Source organism: Anarrhichthys ocellatus, unplaced genomic scaffold, assembly GCF_004355925.1.
Source record: "Anarrhichthys ocellatus isolate YVR2014 unplaced genomic scaffold, GSC_Weel_1.0 scaffold8, whole genome shotgun sequence".
In the NCBI taxonomy this organism is placed as follows: Eukaryota; Metazoa; Chordata; class Actinopteri; order Perciformes; family Anarhichadidae; genus Anarrhichthys; species Anarrhichthys ocellatus.
Genome location: NW_022280038.1, coordinates 9,382,906 through 9,403,805, shown reverse-complemented (window position 1 = coordinate 9,403,805; position 20,900 = coordinate 9,382,906). Strand labels below are relative to the sequence as shown.

The 20,900-nt window shown below is 44.5% G+C and overlaps 1 protein-coding gene across 3 annotated transcripts in view; it reads right to left on the bottom strand.

The window, feature by feature from the left end:
* Nucleotides 1-20,625, bottom strand: part of kcna4 (potassium voltage-gated channel, shaker-related subfamily, member 4) — a 44,940-nt gene extending 24,315 nt beyond the window's left edge. The window contains exons 1-3 of one of the 3 annotated variants that reach the window (XR_004212793.1): nucleotides 19,951-20,625; nucleotides 18,696-19,651; nucleotides 15,727-18,438 (exon numbers count right to left, since the gene is read on the bottom strand). Coding sequence is in view for 1 of the 3 variants with exons in the window: in XM_031848298.1 (XP_031704158.1) it covers nucleotides 16,900-18,984 (2,085 nt within the window). In the remaining 2 variants the exon portion in view is untranslated. Of the gene's footprint in view, nucleotides 1-13,248; nucleotides 19,652-19,950 lie in introns of those variants that run through there. The other 2 variants (XR_004212792.1, XM_031848298.1) reach the window with 2 other exon arrangements.
* Nucleotides 20,626-20,900: the final 275 nt, after the last annotated feature.

Genomic DNA, 20,900 nt, shown 5'->3' with positions numbered 1-20,900 from the left:
AAATACAACAAGTATCTCACTCAGTTTTCTTTCACCCATTGTTTAACTGTTCACTCACTCACTCACTGACTCTCATCCATTCATTCATTGACTCTTTTCTTTCATTTAAAAACTTGTCTACTGACCGACCTGCTGATTCATTCACTCATTCATCATCCACTCACTCACTCACTCATAATTCATTCATTCATTCTTCTGCTTTGTCAATCAGTCAGTTATCCACTTGTTGATTATTGACCGACTAATTCATTCACTTCTTTCACTCGTTTATTATTACCTTCTTCCCTTCATACCCCGACTCACTTCACTCATTCTTTATTCATTCATTCATGCATCCGATCACACATTCACTCAGTGATGGTGCTGGTTGACTAATTATTACTGATTGGTTGATTTACAAACTATTATTTGACAAACAAACAGATAAAATCTCAAACCTCTGGGCTCTCTCAATGTGTTTGAATGTCGCACAAACACGACATCACAGGCAATGCATTATGAGCTACTATTTAGCTACGATAGCTCGAGCTAAATCAGTAGTCTAAATATGTGAACCTGCTTTGTGACCTCACCTTCAGAAGTCCATTCTGACCAAACGTGATACTTGACACAAAACCTCTGACTGTTAAAATCCCATTAGAGTTCCATTTTGTGCACAATTGTATTATCATAGATGTTGCCAAGTAATATAACTAAGATTATTAATCAACAAAAAATGGTGTGAAAGAAGAGATTAAGGTGGAGGAACGATATTATCTGCACTGATGACAGATTTACCTAATCGTCTCAGTCACGGTTAAAGAGGCAGTTCACAGGGAAGCAATAAGAGCCAATATAATCTGAAGGATAGATGATGTCCTGCGATACCTTATGAATAATATTAAATGACAGGAATGAGCATAAATAAATGAGACGTTCTCTGTGCACTCGATATCGTGGGCAGAAGATCTCCGGCCCACACAAAGAGATAACGCAGGGGAAGAAAAAAAAAAATCAACAAATCAACCATTTGTTCACAGTAAAAAGAAATTAAATGGAATTTTCCGTCTGTGCTGTGGTGGCAATTTAAATCTGCCAACTTCAGAGTCTGACATCTAATGAAGAGGCAGAACACCATGACTGTAGGAAACCAGGAGCTGGCTGGAGGGAGAAAGGATTTACTGTTAGTGGCCTGAGAAGTAAAAACAAAAATCCTAAAAGAGGACATTTGTGGTTTCTCTGCATAATCCAACAGACGTCAGTGAGCGGCTTCCAAAATAGCTGCGTGGACCCGGCCCAAGGAAAATGAAACTGCAAAGTCCCTTCAACATGAAGACGTTTTTGTTTGTTTTTTACCCAGGGAGGTCTGAGAGAAACCAAAACTCTGCACCCAGCTCTCCTCTGGGAGAACTACTTCCACATCCTGTTTTAACAACACGTCATAGCGTTTACAAAATCCACTACCGAATACATGAAAACATAACTCTTCAGAAAAGCAGTCCGAGCTCTTCTGCGTTGGCATCCTGCCTCATCAAAAACCGATGTGAGAGTGAGAGAATAACCAAATAAACAAAACCAAAGTCAGTTTATTATTTAAGCCACTTAAAATAGCTGATTCCACCCCACAGTCACGTTTTATGTATCCTGCCACTTTAATCACTTCGCCATAACGTTGAAAGGGTCAAAAAGCCCAAAAGTATTGACCCAAAACGTTCAGATATTTCACATTTAACAGAAGCGTGGTCCACACAGGCTGATGCAGTGCCCACTAAAGTGTAACTTAGAGGTTCATCATTTCATACATCACCACAGAAGAAAATGAAAACTAACCGCAAGCTCTTTCCTCAAAAGAAGCCATCCAGAACGCACTAATTGGAGAGGATGAGCAGAGAGAGACGAGGAGCAGAGAGGCGCGATAACAAATTATCTGAACGACAGGTGAAGGAGCACAAATGAATTCAAACCGACCTACTGCGGTGAATGAAATCAAAAGGAAAACAGACACCGTGGAAGCCGGTGGGAGGGTGTGCGTTGTGTGTAAGAGTGTGTGTTTGTGTGTGTGTGTGTGTGTGTGATTGGGGGGGTGGGTGTGATGCGCCACCGAGGGGAACCAGTGGAGCAGTTTGGTTAACCACCCAGGTCTCCAGTTTACATTCAACAGATATTTGCAGAAGACAGGAGGCGCAGTCGGTGTTTGAGCAAACATGGCAGCTGAAGTGAAGTTTTACAACCGGTACCAGAGACGTGCGCCGATATTTAGAGGACCATCACCCCTCCGTTGTACTGTCCCAGTGCTCCATATTAATATTAGTCAAATGTAGATTTACATATCAAACAGTATGTCCACTCTAGATGTTTATTTCTAACACATCCACGTCTCCCGCTATTTGCATTTATGTACAATTAATCTGTTGTTGCAAATAATGATTATTTCCACTGTGGGTTAACCGGACCATTATTTTCTTGATTAATGAACTCATCGTTTAGCCAGAAAAACATCAGAAAACAGGGAAAAACGTCCACCACAGTCATCTAATGCACAAGCAATTGTCTGACTTAAAGCTCACTAATTAACACTAATCACTAATTAACACATTATGTCTTATTTGTTTTAATCCGTACAAAAACCTTTGTGTTAAGAACACATTTTTGTAGTTTTACTGGGCGTTAAATGCCAGATTATTTCTGGTCTTACTCTGCTCATCGAACTCTCAGCATGAAAAGCAAGAATTCCCCCAAAATGTTGTTGCGGTTATGTTTAGTGACTCACTTTGCTGAGGTTAGGGAAATATGTTGCTCTTGGATTATTGCAGAACAAGTCATCAGTGACTTGAAGCGTGAAGACGAAACGCGTTTTCTTTAACCCAAACATTTGTTTTACAATTTCTGTGTAGCAACATTTAGCACTTCCTTTTCTCCAAATTGAACATAATCCCGGCAGCAATTACATCTCCTGTCAAGTTATTGGGAAAACAAATGAGTAGTATACAAAGACAAGAAAACAGTAACATGTTTAAGAATGGGTTGATTGATGATTCACCCGTCGGCCAGCTGCTGCTTTTGAATTACTTTTTGATAGGAGATGCTCTTCCTTCTCCTCGGCTCTTTGTTTACAGTGACGATGCCCTGAAGAGAGAGGCGACAAGGACAAAGATGCTCCTTTTTACGGAGCTGCTTAAGCCGTCGCTAACCTGCGAACAATTACCTTATTAAGGCGAATATGAGGGCCCAGACATCTAATGCAACATGATGAAATCAGAGAGAAACAGCGTAAGTACTGAAAAACATCCCCACGATCACATTACAAAGATTACACGGGACCACAAAACCAACACACATACAGTCACTTTACTTTAAATACGAGTTTCAGGCCAACCAGTAGCTGTGGAGTAAATCACCATGCATCCTTTTTATTATCTCCACCCGGAGCACGGATCTTCTTGCTGTGGTGCTAAAACGCTGAGCCACTGTGCCGCCCCCACACACACACACATAATGAGAACTACATCGTGTGCATCCACACGCAAGGACGGGGAAACAAAGTGAGGGAGTTCCTCCAGTCACAGACACAAATGGGATCTGACACTGAAGCAGTTCGCTCGTTGAACATGCGTTCGGTAGCCTGTCTGAGAATAATAATTCAATAGAATAACAGACGCGGGATAGGTTTTGACTATGAAACCCATCATGTTTGTAAAAACGTAACATTTACTTGATAAAGACGAATCGTGGATGTGATGAATGGATGGAGCATCACATGATGCGTATATCTAGAAGCTGTGAAATTCCCACCGCTCAACATACTTTCCCGACTCTTTTGAGTACAAAACAGGACACACGTCGAATTGAGTTATTGCGTGTGTGTGTGTGTGGGGGGGGGGGGGATCTCGGTCTTTGCAGACCACGAATCTGACCCATCTTCATGTAAGCAAGTCAAGGCCCCGGCATGCTGATTGGTTGCGTACAGCGTTCGCGTGCACACACACGCGCACAGTGAGATACACCCCAGGCTCTTGAGAGCGAGCATTAGTCACTCCACATAAAAAAGCATGTAGTCACTCCGAAGCAGGAGAGCAGAGAGAACGAGTGGGAGACGAGGTTCTGCAGAGGTCTGGTCATGGCAGCCATTTTTTTTCCTGCACGTACAATCGATGCCCGGGCAGCAACAAAAACAAAAAAGCCGGGAGAAAGCTTTAACGTCAGAGAGCCGGGCGGAAGTTTAGATAACGGCGATCGATGCAGGAGGAGACGCCCCCTGCCCCCCCCCCCCCCGAGCCAGGCTCATGTAGGATTTGTGTTTCCCATGTCCACGGCGACCTAGACCGACCACGGGGTGAAAGTTGAGAGTCTGACTCTAATACGTGTTGACTGCTCACGTGGCGCTTGCATAACTGGATATTATCTATCAGCACCCAACACTAACGGCCGTCAGGCTTTCTAGAACTTGAAAAGAAAGTGAACAATGCTCCGATTTGATCTGAATCTTGAAGTTGTCTCTAGTTTAATAGCACCACCAAAAGGGGGTAATTTACCACGCGTCCGACGTGTCCGCTCGCTGACAGCCGCTATCCAGCTGTGTGAGATGTAATCATTGAAACATTTTTTCAGGCTGCTGCTATCTGACAGACCGAGGAAGAAACGCGACAAAACCAAATATAGCGGGTGATGAAGAATCAATATTCGGTGGATTGAAATTTTCAGACGCCAGAAAAAGTTGTGGCAAACTGAGGGCAAAGATTTCCAGTTTAAGTAACTGACAATCCAGCCTTTGCTGTGTTTAACTGCTCTTCTGCACCGTGAGGAGAGCCTCAGTGGGTTCGATCGCTGTGAAAAGGCGGTTTGTATCATCTCGTGTGTCGCTCTGTCAGATGGAGATGATGTGCGCTGAATGATTCATTGGCTGACATGCATTAAGCACAGCGCGTCTCTTTCCCAACCGCTGCACCTTTTTAGGAGAACTAACCTAAAGCTGCACTAATGGATATGTAGCCGTTAAGGACTCCTGAACACAACCCTGATATATTAAATATGATAAGGTTGGTGGAGCAAATGTGTGAGCAAGAAGTTGCTTTTTTTACACTGTGTCTGTCCACCTGATGGATTCAAGTGCAGCGTTCACCATCCTGAGCTCTGTTTTAGTCTCCACTCGCTCACCAACTCCGTGACCTTTCCTCACCAGCTAGTTGACTCTGTCTGCTGTGTGTGGCAGGTCTGGTCCAGTGGGTTCATCAGAGCGTGTTTGCTGTAATGTCAACCACATCATTTTCAGCCTGTGCATCCAAAACAGTGACAGAGATGCTAGAAAAGCTACATTGAGATTCAGAGCTGGTAACTAATGATCTGAGTCAAACAACATTCCTTAACGGACCTTTAATTTTAGTTAGCAATATCCCTTGTTATTAAATTTAAAAGCGGAAGGTCCAGTGGTCTCCAAAAACATTAAAACATTTTTTTAATAAAACACCTGCTGCTTTAAAACATTCACATCCAGTTTGCTGTTCGCGAGAAATTAATTGAGTTGCACCGTCGGATGTAATGTTGCTAGAAGTTCAGGCTGCATGTGATGTACGTATGCTGCAGCCTAATATAGCAGGCCTGCATTAATAATGTAATATGACTCATCGTTAGTCAGGGCCTCTCTAAAGCCTACTCCTGTTATTTGGGCTACATTATTAAGCAGCGTCCAAAGGATTGGAATAAAAAGCTCCATGGTTATAAACCCACAAGTTCAAATTTAGATGCGCCTTGCAAGAAATGAAATGCACAACTGCCATATGAGTGATGTAATAATGTAGGCGATGGCAGCACAATAATGTGCCGCGCTGCCGGACCCCGCCATCCCCATGTCACGAGGTTTGGTTTGTCCTAAGTGAGTCGTTGGTGCACAGGAAAAGGATCATTTGTCTGTTGTCTAATCTAATCATGAGGTATGTTTAGACAAACGGTTTTAACAGCACACAACTGAAGGTCTGATAGCTACTGAGAGATTATCGAAACAAAAATCAAATCAATCGATAAGGGATCGATTATTTTCACAGGCAAAGACATCGAGCGGACTGTTAAGGTTCTAGAAAAAAAGCAACCAACTTTTTTCTTTTTCACACATCCAACAGCCCAAAATAAGAAAGTGCTAAACAAAAGTCATAACACAAACATTTGCATATGTTAGGTTATTTTACACCGCAAGCTAATTTCAGTTTTGACAAAAACAAGCTAATATGACTCTAATCTCATCTGACTTTCCATAAGAAGAAAACGGATACGACCACATCTTTCCAAACAAAGTGAGAGTTTGTATCACGTACATTTTCATGCCTTAACCCACAAATTCATCTTCCATGTGGTGCTTTTTAGTGCTACAACTGACATGCTTCAACCATTTCCAAATAAGAGTGATATACTGTATGTAAGTCCACGGTACGGCCTTGTAGAGCAGTGGATTCTCCTCTGGTGAACAGTTAAACAGTGTATATGTCTCGGGCTTTTATTGTGAAAGGTAAGAACAGAAGTAGTAGATCTGGTCTGAGCTGCCTTTGTTAAGGTTAAAACCAGTAATGAAGTTTGCTGCCTTGGATCGAACAACAGAGTCTCCGCGTTGTAAACATAGAACTGAATGGAATAGATCGGCCCCATTGTCACCGATACCTGATCCAGCTGCATTTCTATCTGAAAACCATTCGGATAACTTCATTATTATTTTACCGTTTGACAAACTTTCTTTACATACTAATACCTCATACACTCCTCTGACAAAATGCTATTCACAACTGTCCCCTGCTCTTCTCTGCACTCTGCATCACCTGCAGTGGCTAATAACACTATTTTATTCCTTTATTAAGTCATTTTCTCTAATTCTCTTTTCAAGCCTTTATTCTTGTTCAAGACTGGGTTAAATGATACAAATGCATGCTTAATATACGGGAGCCGATACAGAAACTGACACTCGATAAGAGCTTCAAAGTGCTTCTTCCTGTCCAGGAAACCAGAGTTACCTGAAGAGGAAACTCAACACATGCTGACATTTAGAAAGCTAGGTCTTTACACTGTGCGACAGATGACTCCTGAAGTGCATGCAGGGCTATCAAGTTCACCCTCCCAATGATTCTGTGGACACATATTGGTGTGTGTGTGTGTGTGTGTGATTCCCACAGCGTGATCAGCATCTGCGGCTCCTCAAAAGTTTACAGGAACCAGGCGGGTCGTCGGCCCCTCTACTCGCCAGCTCGTCCTGACGGGGAGCGGGAGAGGAAAACTTTTTTATGGTTGAGCAGCTGCTCCATTTAATCAAATCTCAAGCTTGTTCATAGAAAGAAAAGCCTCAGCGCTGTGGGGTTTTAGGTAGCACTCTGGAAAATGAAGGTAGAAAAAAAAAAATGCCTAAACTTGATATGACAAATCTTTGAAATGCTTACCTTTCCCAATGCCATAACAAATCTGTAATCCTCTGTTGCCCCAGATTGTCTGTGTGTGACGGCAAACTTAATCAACATTTTGACTACAAACACCTCTGTGTCTACTGCAGGTAAACTGTCAATGCACTATACCTCATAATTGTAAATATTGATTTCTATTTCATTGTATATTTGCCAGCACTTCTCTTTTAAACATGCAACAACTGCTGTATTTGTTTTTTTTAATAACTGTAAGGCAATATAGCGAGAGCATACAAAAGCAGCAGATTTCTTTCTGTGGGTGGAGAAACCCAACACGGAGGCACATGTGTAATTAGCAACACAATCTACACGGCTGTAATGAAGTAACATAATAAAGCCTGGGACGCTGTCAGATGGAGGGGATACAGTGGAGTCGTGCAAAGAATCAGGTTGCTGTCCTTCAATAGAGGGACGTTATGTAACGGCTGCATGGAAACCTCGAGCCGGTTTAAACTTACACCGAGGGTTTAATCCCAAGTGTGTTTCATTAACCGCTCTCGTCAGACTGTGCTGTGAAGGTGTTGTTTACGTGGAAAACGAGAGGCGACAAATAGTCTTTAGCACGGTACACGGTGGCCTGTGGCGATCGCAACGTTACCCTGGACCAGTCAGTCGGACAATGAAAGGACAAGTTGTCCAACTGTTTGTTACACATCACATATGCACTTTACACTTATAATGGTGGCCGATTTGCCATTGAAATTCTTGGTCTCTGGCTCATTCAAGGAAAATAACTTTTAGCACCTAATGATTTAATTAAAGGCTATTCAAGTGTTCGTATTGGGAAGTTGATTTACCTCAAAAGTTATCCACTGATATACAGACGTCTCTTTCCCAATGGTGTATGTTGGGCCCAATGGCATCAAGTTGTAATTACAAGGTTTGACTACAACATAAATTTGTGTTTAAAGTCTGGCGCTCTTCCTCAGGACTTAGTTAAAACACTGTTAGTATTTTTAAAATGGGAATCTTGACCACTTGTCTATAAATAGCCCTGTTGTTGAACTGCAGTGTAGAGATGTTCGGTGACCGAAAAGATTTCTGAAATGAAAACGGGCATTTACAGTTCAGCTGTCAATTGTCATTAAAAACAACCCAATGTTATGACGATAGTGCTAGCCGGCACTAGTATGCTACAATACATGACTACAGACTGCCTAACGACTCACGTGATTAGCGACTCATTTGACTAATGATACTAACGAGTCACATGACTAAAGACAGACATGACAAAACAAGTCAGCGTTGACTTTTAGTTTTCCACAGGACACAAACAGAGCTCTCCGGGGTGAAAGTCCTGTGTTTGTTTGATGCATCCAGCAACACTCCCACCCACCCTGTGACCACTTTCTCTCCATCTATAGTACGTGAGTTGTTTAACCCAATCCCAACAATTTTGCTTGTGTGTTTTTGGTTTTGGAAAGCCTATAGACACACATTATCCAAACCCTTTAAATCTTGAGCTCGACAGGCCCGTAATGCCTTGTTAAGGTTGCTGAGCTATGATTGGATAATCTCTTTTTGGGGGCGGGTCATGCTGGCTCACCTGGTTAAAAAGCCTGTTGTCTTCATCTCGCTACTTGCTGCCTCTAACTCACTCTTTCTCTCAGCTTTCTCCGACCACGAGGTTTGGACAGCAAGCTCGGCTTCTCGAGAAAGTGATGAATGAGTCCTGTCCTCTTTGAAGCATTTGTTAATGTTTATACAAGAAGGTAACTCGGTCCAGCTCATTTTTAAAAGGGAACAACAATTACCGTAAATACTCACGCGGTGACAACAGCTGGTATCGTGTGTTGGCAACGTCAGCTAGCCGACAGGCCTTTATCAGGCCTGATTAATGAATTGGCCGGACGGATGAATGTAGAGACATTCCAGCCTCATGAAATTCTATTTTCTGTTTTTGTTTTCTTTTCACGTTGCTTTGGTTACTTCCAAGGAAAACGATTGCATCATTGAGGTATGACAGCTCATCATGAATAGATTATTTACAATTATTACTCAAAACGGTGCATTCTTTACTCAAACTAACTTATTATGTTGTTCCAGGGTATGTCATTTTGCTTGATTAAGGATTTTTCCACAACATTATTACATTTATGAAAAAGCGTTACTTGCTGCATCAGTGGAAAAAACTAAGAGAAGGAAGAATGTTCCTGCTATAATTCTTAACATTCAACCAATAATGTGCTGATACAACGTTTACATACCCATGGGGATTCCTCTCATCTAGGCTGATTACATCGGCCCCCAGGACTGTGTGAGGACATTTAAAGTACACATTGTTTGATATGACATCCCCCCCTCTCTTAGGATGGCACACGTTACACCTTTACAATCCTATTAAGAATTGAGGTAATACACATTATATTACAGTATTTAGAAGAAGGCACACATTGCCATTGTGAATGTTCAAAAACATGAAAAACACAGCAAAAGTGTTGAAGAGCTGTTGTTCTGTTGGAGCAGTGGAGGAATAAGTACATATCCTCAAAGAGTGTACTTAAAAGAACAGTGTACAGCATTTCAGGGAATCTATTGGCAGAAATGGAATATCACATTAATGTGTTTAATCACCCTGAAAATAAGTATCGTTGTGTTTTAGTTACCTGAGAATGAGCCGTTTGTATCTACATACGGAGCCGGCGGCCATGTTTTTACAGTAGCCCAGAATGGACAAACCAAACCCTGGCTCTAGATCGGGACATTTACGCTTTTCCCGCGTCGGTCACCGTAGTTTCTCCTGCCAGCTCGTTCTCTTTCTCCAGAGCGTCAAATACCGTCGCTTTGTCACGCCCCTCTGCGTCTCGATACCGACGCACAACGTACCCTTTAGCATCTGTATGAGACGCACCGGGCTTTCACGTAAATACAGTGTAAACCACATCCGTGTCATTACTAGACGCCCTGAGAAAAATCCTAGTATAAAGACCGGAGGGTCAAGCAAACACAAACACAGGACTTTCAACCAGGAGACCAGTGTTTGTGTCCCAAGGTTGCATTTGTGATGTTTGAGACGTGTTTCCAGTACTTATATTACGTTGTTTTTTTCCTAAACCTAACTAAGTGGCCTAAACTTAAGCAAGTGTTTTTGTTTGAATTCAGAATGTTAACCATGTGTTTACTGTTACCACTGTTCTAGGCTACCCAGTGAGATTGAAAGTGATGCCAAGGGTGACGCGTGGTGGTCTCGATGAGACAAGAAAGGTAGCAATGCACCAGCAAAAGTAGAGAAGAAGAGAAGCGCAAGCTTGCATCATATGAACAAAAAAGGGTTTCAAGTTTGTTTGTTTTTTCAAAAGATAGAAAATCTTATCAACCATAATAACTATACAAGAAATATATATAATAGGTTCCTTGTAAATACAGAAATACTTCTTGTACTCTGCCTTTAAGAATTCTTAATTGAGAAGTAAAATATATAACACTGAGTCTGCCCATGACGCACTATTATTACAGCAACAACCCGCCACTTAATTTCACCGTCAATTCTCACGTCTGGAAATAGAATAATACTTTTCACCCACCCTCTGGTTCCCCCTCAGGTAAACACCATCAGTTTGTACTGTTAGCGCTTTCAGCACCGTTAGCAATACAATCTCGTATTATGCACCTTCAAAGAAAGTCATCTAAAAAGAAAAAAAAGAGGAAGAGAACAGTGAAGTAAAATTCTAAAAAAAGTCCATTTAGCAATTATCAGCTAAAGTAATGCAACAATATCTAACACAACACCAATGCAGAATTGTATAGATTAGTGATATTTGTGATATTTACTGTACAATATAAATACAATGAGCTCGGATTGACAACGTTCACAAAGGTTATATTGTTCAGTTATTTGCTGAATCGGCTTTAATTTTGGTTATTTTGGGGGCTGTAGTTTGTGGCGCTTTTTCATTGCAATGTGTTTTAATGAAAGGTTATAATATTTACTGTGGTCTACCTTCATTGATATAAACTTGATAAACTCTCTGAGTAACACACCACATGTCAACATATCCACATTCAATTCCAGCCTTCAAAATGAAGTTTTTTAATTCAGCCTTTATTTAACCTGGTTTGTCCCAGGACAACCTCGACCTGTCCAAGAAAAGCAGCGGCATCGACTCATCATAACATAAACAGAAGGTAGGATTCATTGCCGAGCTGTTGAAGAGGTTAATGTCACAGCCATAATCGTATACTTTAAGCTTGCCATATGTGGTAGAGTAGTGTCTCAGGTCAGATTAATTGGAGACTTTAAATTCCCTTCAGGGGTGAAAGTGAGCGTAAATGTGTTTGTCTGTCTTTATTTTGGCTCTATAAAGAACTGGCAACCCCGTCCAGGGAGCTTGCTGCCTCTCACCCGGTCCGTGCTGGGATGGGTTCCAGCCGCCGGTGACCCTGAACAGGTTCCAGCAGTTGCAGAAGATGGATGGTTGTCTTGGCTGCAGGTGGGGAGTCGTTTTCTGATCGGCTAAATGAGCCTTTTGTCAGCAGGGTGAGCTGTGACTTTGACCTCTGGTTGTCAACACAAATTTGGCTTCTGTTATGCAGAGCAGGTTGTTTCAATCTAGAGGAGTCGACTGTCTTTTAAAATGTGGACTGTGGGATGTGCGGTGCTTAATGCAGTAAAACATTTAGATGCCAGTGTGATAATCACAGTGGAGGCCCTGAACACTGGCCTGTTGCATTTAATCGACACTGTTGGAAAAGATTTGGTTAACTGAGACATTTTAGCTCTGGAGCTGTTCTGCCTTTCAGTCGTTGAGCCCTTTTGCCAGTTTATGATCATTATAGCTATGTGAAAGGTGGCCTGCCATACAGACACGTGCACTTCTGTTATATTTTGTTAATAAAGGGAATGCTTTCCTCTTTGGTTCCTGATATTATCATGTATCATGAGCTACCCCAGAGGATTCCAAAACGTCTATACAACCAGAGGAGTCGCCCCCTGATGGACAGTAGAGAGAATGCAGCTTTAAGGCACTTCAGCGTTGCCTTCACATTTTACACCTGGAATATGCCGCCTTCTTTGTACTGATCAAATTCTACATTCTTCAGAAACCACTGACAGATAAATATTCTCTGATGTGTGTGAATTACATACAAATTAAAGGCTCTTCATAGAAGTTTGGTTGAGTCCAGGAGAGTAAACATCAACAGTATGTTCGGGACTATAGGCCGCGTTAGAGCATTTCCCCCACAATCCCGTAAACCAGGGGTCTCAAACTCATTTTCACTCCGGGACACATCAGCATCATGGTCGCCCACAAAGGGTCGGTTGTAAATGTAACTAATCCTAACATGTTGTTAAATAACTCTCTGCATTTGATTATTGTTTATTCAAGTGTAAAAATATTGTACATGCAGTTATATAAATGCAAAAATATATTGAAGCACATTTCTGTTATTATAACTTAAATCCTTTTAATTTAGGGTTAAGAAACCACATTACTCTATCAACCTATTAAAGAAAATATCAAAGACAAATATCAAACAAGTTATTACAATAACTTTGTTCAATGCTTAAAATCCTTTCAAGGGTGCGTTTTTCATGTATTTCATGTGTTTTAAAGCCACGTTTAAAGTCGTCTTCAATGTACTCACAATACATTTCCATGTCAAATGTACAGTAACCAGCCAAAGAGCTGCTTCTATGACTGTGTGTTTAAGTATCTCATCATTTTGACTTTCAATCTCATCATTTTGATTTTCTATCAGAATTATGACTTTCTATCATAGTTATGACTTTCTATCTCATAATGTCGTCTATGGGGATATTTTTATTATCAAGTCTAACTTAAAAAAAAACAAAAAAACTTTTTCTTTTTTTTTTTTGCTGGCGGATTCGCGGGCCACATAAAATGACGTGGCGGGCCGGAATCGGCCCGCGGGCCGGGAGTTTGAGACCCCTGCCGTAAACCAACCAGTATTTGTCAGCTGGAATAAAACCGTCCACCAGGTTTGCTGTATGTCAGTTAGTTTGCGTTATTCACTGAAATATTAAAGAGATCCTGAATGCCTCTCATGTGAATACTCTTCTACACTGCTATTTTGACCAGGATCAGACGTCCTGGTTAAATAAAAAAAATAATAACATACGTTTTGACAGTGGCCCAGCCATAGAACCCTTACATTTTAAGGATGCATATTACCAAACAAATGTGTAATTATTTAAAGTATGACAAAGTAATTGGCTCACAGAAAACCTGAGGCCTTCGGGGCAAGTTGTCCACTTTGCCCGGCTGGTAATCCAGCTTTGGATCTGTGTTGTACAAATGTGCCTCTGGCCTTTAGAGTTCTTTAAGAAAACCCGAATCACTGTGGTTCACTGTTGTTTCCTTTGTGTATAGTATGGAGCATTGTCAACAACATGGTACATGGTACAAAGTATCACCCTGGAGAGGCAACAACCGGCAAATGTTTGGCGTTTAGTGACTCAAACTTCTGATTGCTGAGCAAAACAACTTTATGTCGAAGACCTCGACTCACTTGCTATGACACAACCTTGTCTGACATTATGTACCGCACACTCCTCTGACAGGCACGGAATACCTTTTGAGAAATAACCATAAATAAACTCCCCCATTCGTCACACGGCCCCGGCCATATGGTCTAAATCTGCACTACAAAAGGCTCGACAGCGCACGTGACGACGGGGACGCTATACGAAAAGATTCAGAACCGTTCAGCTCCGTCCGGGACGACGCAGGCTGTTTTCACAGTCGGCTAAGAATATGCCTGACCCACACACTCGAGAATAAAAAAAAAAAAAGAAAAATTGTTTTGGATTGCGCCTCTTGCCATAAGCCACATTATGTAAGTGCTAAGTGTGAGGTATCAAGAGGAGTTGGCGCCTTGCCACGATGGTGCGTTTGTGTTTGTTTGTGGGGGCAGGTGTTGAAAATATCTTGTGTGAATAGTTCCTCTGAGAGTATCAACACACAGTGCAATAACTTACATGCTGATGCGGTGATAGCGTGCTGAGAAGCATGATGGAGGTTCTACTGTACGAACCTCTACTCGCTGTGACAAACGTTGGCATATTTCCAAGTACAACGTAAAATATCTTTTGCTGCATTTCATCTATACACTGCAAAGTAATATTTGGGCTTTTTTTTCAGGGTTGTTATGACGCCATCAGAGAGTTTTCGTGGAATGTAAATAAATGCTGACAAATTTACGATTAATATATATATATTTTGGTTCTTGTATTAGTTTTATATTCTGCATCTTTCGTGATCCCTTCTGGAAATAAGGTGGGTCAAAATGTGCACTACTTTAAGACGTACTTTTAGAACTACTAAGACATAAAATGCTCTGCTGTTGACTAATAATTTGTGTCTAATATAATTTTGCCACATTAAAGTTCAGTTATCTTAAAGGGACGTCTACTCCTTCCTCATTAAAAATCAGTCGTCACTGAGCATGCAAATGCTTTACATTCGGACACAAGATGCCCCTTTCTTCCATTTAAAACTCCACTCTGTGTTTGGTGCACTGGAGGCCTCACGTTTCCACGTCACACACTGGACCGCGATTGGCTTAAACCCACCTGTGACGTCACAAATCCTGCTCGCATACCACGCGTCTTAAACTTGAGATTTGAGGCGAGCGCAGAGAAACTTCCCTCGTCAAAGGCACGCGTCACTCTTCAAGGTCGAAGCGGAAACATCCAATCAACGCGTTTGAATCGTTAGTACATATATTATTGATAATGTTTTTGCTTGGCCATTTAATGTCAGGAGAGTGACACGTTTTCACGTTTGAAATCGTAAAAGTCGTGGCGATAAATGTGGTGTATTCGGGCTTCATGTGTCACAACGTTCAGCTTATACACACACCTTACTTATTAATAAGACGACTGGACAGCAGAGACAAAACAAGACTACAATCAATCATCTTCTGATCCGAGTGCAGTCAAGACTGCCCATCAAGGCAGGAAGTGTGAACTCTGTAGCACTTCCTGATCTTTCAAAACCTTTGACATCTGTCCTTACAGCAGGTTGACCTGACGTCTCCTTATAATAACAACTATGAATATGAATGAGGATGTGTCAGTAATATTATTGGACGTGTTAGACCTGAGTGTAGCAGAAACATTGATTCATCGCCGTCCATCTGCAGTACTTTACTGCACGCGTACCCATGTTTCGGACCACGGGGGTCGACCAAGTGTTGCACATAGAAGAGATGCTATTAAATGTGCTGCAAAGATGCAGCAGGAGAGGAGTGGATGTTTCCCCACATATTCAGAAAGAATTACCGTCTCTCTCTCTCTCCCCGGTTGTTCTCATCCTCACTGTCACACACACACGGACTGCAGGCTACATACCTTTGGAAGACGTCCACATCCCGGAGGTCCTCTGAGCTCGGAGATGATCACGTAGTCCTCTTGAGTGGAAAAAAAAGAATACTTTGTGCTCCAAGCGGACAGGAGAGGAAGTTGCTCGCAAACCCCCCCCACCCAACCTCATCCGATGAGTTTCCGCAACAGAGTCGTTTTTTTGCTATAGCTTTCCATCTGCGTCCGTGTAAAGGGATATTGTCATTTTTGAGGTGGTTTAAATGAAGCTGGGGGGGAACTCAAGGCTCCAAGCCTGTCCGTAGAAAAACCTGGCGGGGAAAAGTCATTTATCCAGCCATTTATTTATATGTTTTTAACTCTGTTTCCTGTGCTTAGCTCTCATAGTGGGTCAACGACACAAGGCTTTTTCTTTGTGTTTGGGGAAAAAAAGAAACATATTTGTGTAGATGTCATAGAAATAACTGTAGCGCTGGTTTATTTGATGACTGCTATGTCTTTGTCAATGAGCTTTTTAAGTGTTGGATCACTCGCAAAAGTTTGTTATCTGTCTCGGGCTTTTTTCCTTTATTGGAGTCCAATTTTTATTGGCAGCGCATAAGAGAGGTTATTAATATCCTTAGTTTGCTCTCTCTTCGAGGAAGTTACTCCAGCATTCTTCAGCTAAGTGGTCAGAGGAGGACTAATGTATTGCCATTTGCATGACCTACAGTTTCTGTCTCTGAAATAAAAACCAGCGCAAAATTCTACATTAGTGCAAACATTTATTTATTTTATTTTAAATGTATTGCATAACAGCAAAAAAAAACAAAAAAAACACGATCATCCCTACCCTTCCTGTTATTGACAGATGGAACTCATAAAGTGCGAATGCATAGCCTGTCTTGTCTGGACTTTGAGTTTTTGTGTCAGATTCGGAAGGTTTAGCCGACTAACGAATCATCAAATATTGATCATAATTGTTCCTAAAGCTTGTGCAGAGCTTTTTTGGGGAGAAACTAGTCTGAGATGGAGAGAATGAAACCTGCCAATTGGTGACCTGTGTGTGTGTGCGTTTGTGCGTGTGTGTGTGGGTCTCAGGCGCGTGCGTAAAACTTGTGTTTGGACCACCTGCTGTTGGGCATACGGTATCTTTATAGGGCGTTTTCTTTTTTTAAGGAAAAAAAGAGGGGGGGGGGGGGGGGGTAAAGACTCTACTTGTAATCACACGTCAGTCTGAATGGACTTTGAGTTCGTACTGTTTCTCCTGCCTATGTCTGTGCCGTTTCCTTTACTGGGGCTCTTGTCCAGCCCGCAAAGCGACTCCGTCACCCCCTCCTCCATCTCCATGTACTCCGCCTTATCGCCCAGCGAGGAGCCCGTAGGCGAGCCTTTAAACTTCCGTAAAAAGTCCGGGAAATACGGGCAGCCCGGCGGCAAGCTCTCCACCACCGCCGGCGCCTGGTCGTCGTTGTCGGTCTCCCTGTGGTAAAAGTAGTTGAAGTTGGACACGATGACCGGCACCGGGAGCGCGATGGTCAGCACGCCCGCGATCGCGCAGAGCGAGCCCACGATCTTCCCGCCGACGGTGATGGGCTTCATGTCGCCGTAGCCCACCGTGGTCATGGTCACCACGGCCCACCAGAAGGCGTCGGGGATGCTCGTGAACTGCGAGGTGGGCTCGTCCGCCTCGGCGAAGTACACCGCGCTGGAGAACAGGATGACGCCGATGACGAGGAAGAAGATGAGGAGGGCCAGCTCCCGCATGCTGGCGCGCAGGGTGTGACCCAGGATCTGCAGCCCCTTGGAGTGCCGGGACAGCTTGAAGATGCGGAACACCCGCACGAGGCGGATTATTCTCAGGATGGCGAAGCTCATCGCCTGCTGCCCGTTGTCTTGGTGCTGCGCCAGGTCCGTGCCGAGAGTTATGAAATAAGGCAAAATGGATACAACGTCTATTGAGTTCATAATGTTTTTAAAGAAAGCCGTCTTGCTGGGACACGCGAAGAAGCGGACTACAAACTCAAAGGAGAACCAGATGATGCAGACCGTCTCCACGAGGAAAAACGGGTCGTTGAAAGGAGTGAACCCGTGGTCCGGCTGCGTGGAGTTGACTCGTGTCTGTAGGTACTCCTTCTCGTCCCTGAACTCCGGCAGCGTCTCCATGCAGAAGATGACAATAGAAATCACTATGACCAGCACGGACACCACCGCTATCCCCCTGGCGGGGGTCGAGCTCTCCGGGTACTCGAAGAGCAGCCAGATCTGGCGCTTGAACTCGTCCTCCGGCAGAGGCTTCTCCTCCTCTTTCACGAAGCCCTCGTCCTCCCGAAACTTCAGGATCGCCTCGTCCCCGAGTTCGTAAAACTTCACCTCTTCGGAGAAGATGTCGAACGGCACGTTCGCGGGTCTTTTCAACCGCCCGCCCGACTGGTAATAGTAGAGAATGGCGTCGAAACTCGGCCGGTTCCGGTCGAAGAAGTACTCGTTCCTCAGCGGGTCGAAGTACCTGATTCGCTTGTCGGGGTCCCCCAGGAGAGTGTCCGGGAACTGCGCGAGAGTCTTGAACTGAGTTTCAAACTTCAGACCCGACACGTTGATGACGACTCTCTCGCAGCAGCCGCACTCGCTGTAAACGTTCTCGTATCCGGAATGCGGGCGCCGGTCGGTGAGCGAGGCGGTCTCCTCCTCATCATCCATGTTACACAGAAAACTCGACCTCTTGCTTCCCCGGTACTCCTCCTCCTCCCCCTCCTCCTCCGCCTCCTCCTCTGCCTCCTCCTCTTCCTCGGCTCCCTCGGCCTCCTCCTCTATCATCATGTCCTCCTCGGATCCGAGCAGTGCCAGCTCCGAGTGGCGCAGGTCCCCGCCGAGAGTCGTCCGGCTGCGTCTCCAGCGTCCGACGCCGCGCTGCTTTTTCCGCTCTCTGAGAACTCTGTGCTGCTGCTCGGGCTCCTGCTGGTGCTGCGAGGAGGAGGAGGAGGAGGAGGAGGTGGAGGAGGAGGGGCGCGAGGCGGTACCGCTGCTGCTGATGTTGGCGTTCGCGGAGGAGGAGGCGGCGCGAGACTGATGCTGGCGGTTGTTGAGGAGATGAGCGCTCGAGGAGGAGGTGGAGGTGGAACCCGCGCAGCCGCCGCCTTCTTCCGCACCGGACCCACCTTCGGCAGCGGCCGCTGCAGCCGCTGCAGCCGCCGCCGCCGCCGCCGCTCGCGACTGGGCAGCCTGGCGCTCCCGTGCGCGAGCGTGGGCATATCCGTAAGGCAGTTGACTATTGCACCCGTTGTCCGCACCTACCATGGCAAACTCCATTTTTCTTTTTTTACACAGTCAATGAGCGGGTTCGGTCCGCGAGCGCTACAGGAACCGCCTCGGGGCGACGTGGATGCAGGCCAGCCGATAAAAGTTGCAGCTCGGCGCGCGCAGAGAGAGAAAATGAGGCATGAACCGGTTCGACCAATCAGTTGTGAATATGAGAACGTCAGAACAACAAACACACCTCAATTAGGTCCATGCTGAGAGCAGTCCACGAGGCGACTCATACGTGACAGGAGACATCGATCAGCCTGTCTTCCCGTGTCGGCACACAGGCCCCTGATATTTCATGACATCATTACCATAAACAAAACACAAAAAAACGTGAGGGCCGGTGGCATGTAGCCTGTTACGCAGGCGCTCTGTGTCAAACTCGCAGCGCCCCTTCTATTTGTTGAGCATTATAAATCACCGAGTCAACAAGCTACAACCGAAACAGTCTGTGCTCGCGTCCTCCGGTGCCCATCAGGTGGTTAATTTCTCCACGGCCGCGGCTGGCGCCCGAATGCGTCTTTTGATCCTCCCGTGGTCACTCCTGGTTGCCATTTTATGTGATGAGATTCAAGAAAATGAAAAAAAAAATAAAAATAACAACAACTGGATCCTTGCTGTTATATTGTGGAGCTCCGGTGAATGTGAAAGACTTTTATTCCGCTGACGCTCTCTGCGAGAGAAAGACAAGAAAAACAGCAGTTGGTTTCGGCCACAAAGAGAAAAACATTCATATTGATGCCCGTTGTTTTGGGCGACTGTAAAGAAAAGGCATCTTTTGCAACATAAGGGCGGTACAACTTCATTTGCATATTATTATTATTATAATTATTATTAGTATTGAGTGGACGTGGGGGTAAAGGCTCGGATAACAAACGCGTGGCAGACGTTTATGTTTAGAACAGACATTACGCATGAAACTCCCTGCCCTTTAAATATAGCCTCCCTTCATTCTGACATTCATATACTTACATGTGAAAAGGAGCCAAACGACATCGCCTCAGCCCCCCTACAAACAAATCTGCTCCAGGAGGAGGAGGAGGGGAGCTAGGCTAGGTGAGGATGCAGTTCTTCGCTCCTGCCCAAATTCCCGTCTTGATTTGGGGGGGTAATATCACAAATCCCTCGTCGTATCCAACCAGCGGCCACATCATCCACTATATCCATCCGTGCTCTGACGCACTCCCGTGGAGGACACTTTTCTTTTTTTTGTCTTTTTTGGGGGGCTGCGGTCTCGACGTCTTGCCTCAATTCAACAGGATCTATCGCCACTTCAGCCCCCGTTTCTGCTGCAGCGCTCCTGGTCCGCTGGCAGCAATTATCATTGAAGAAGACAGACCCCAAAAAAAGAAAAGGAGGGAAACAGAAGCAGGTGTGCGAGCGGCGGCGTTAGGGCATCAATGACAGCTCATGCGCGGTCACGGCGAAGAGACGCGACGGCGGTAAAAGTTTAGCCTCGCGCGGGCGAGGGACAACGGCCCCGCGGCTGAGTCTGAGCATCGCACATCTGTCTGTCTGCCGCTGTAGCCCTACCTATACTCCGGTATCCCTCCCTATTGTGTGTGTGTGTGTGTGCGCGTGTGTGTGATGGTGGTGATGATGATGGAGAGCATCGGTGAGAAAGTCGTTCGTGTACCGCAGCGCACGCAGGCGGTGCTCGGTCCTCCCCCAGTGGACGCAGCCGGTCACTGCGCGCACCGTGACTGCAGTCACACCCGAGCCTGCTCTGCCCTTCATCACCACTGCTGGTGGCAACCGGTGTCTCCCCCACCCCCCACACACACATACACACACAAAGTAATCCATTACTCTCCATTCATTCCTCAAGTAACGTCGATACCTGCAGATTGTAAAACGGTGCTACTTGCAGGTCGAGTTAAATCCATCCTCCTGAGACAATTGAAGTCTTTGTTTTGCCTTTA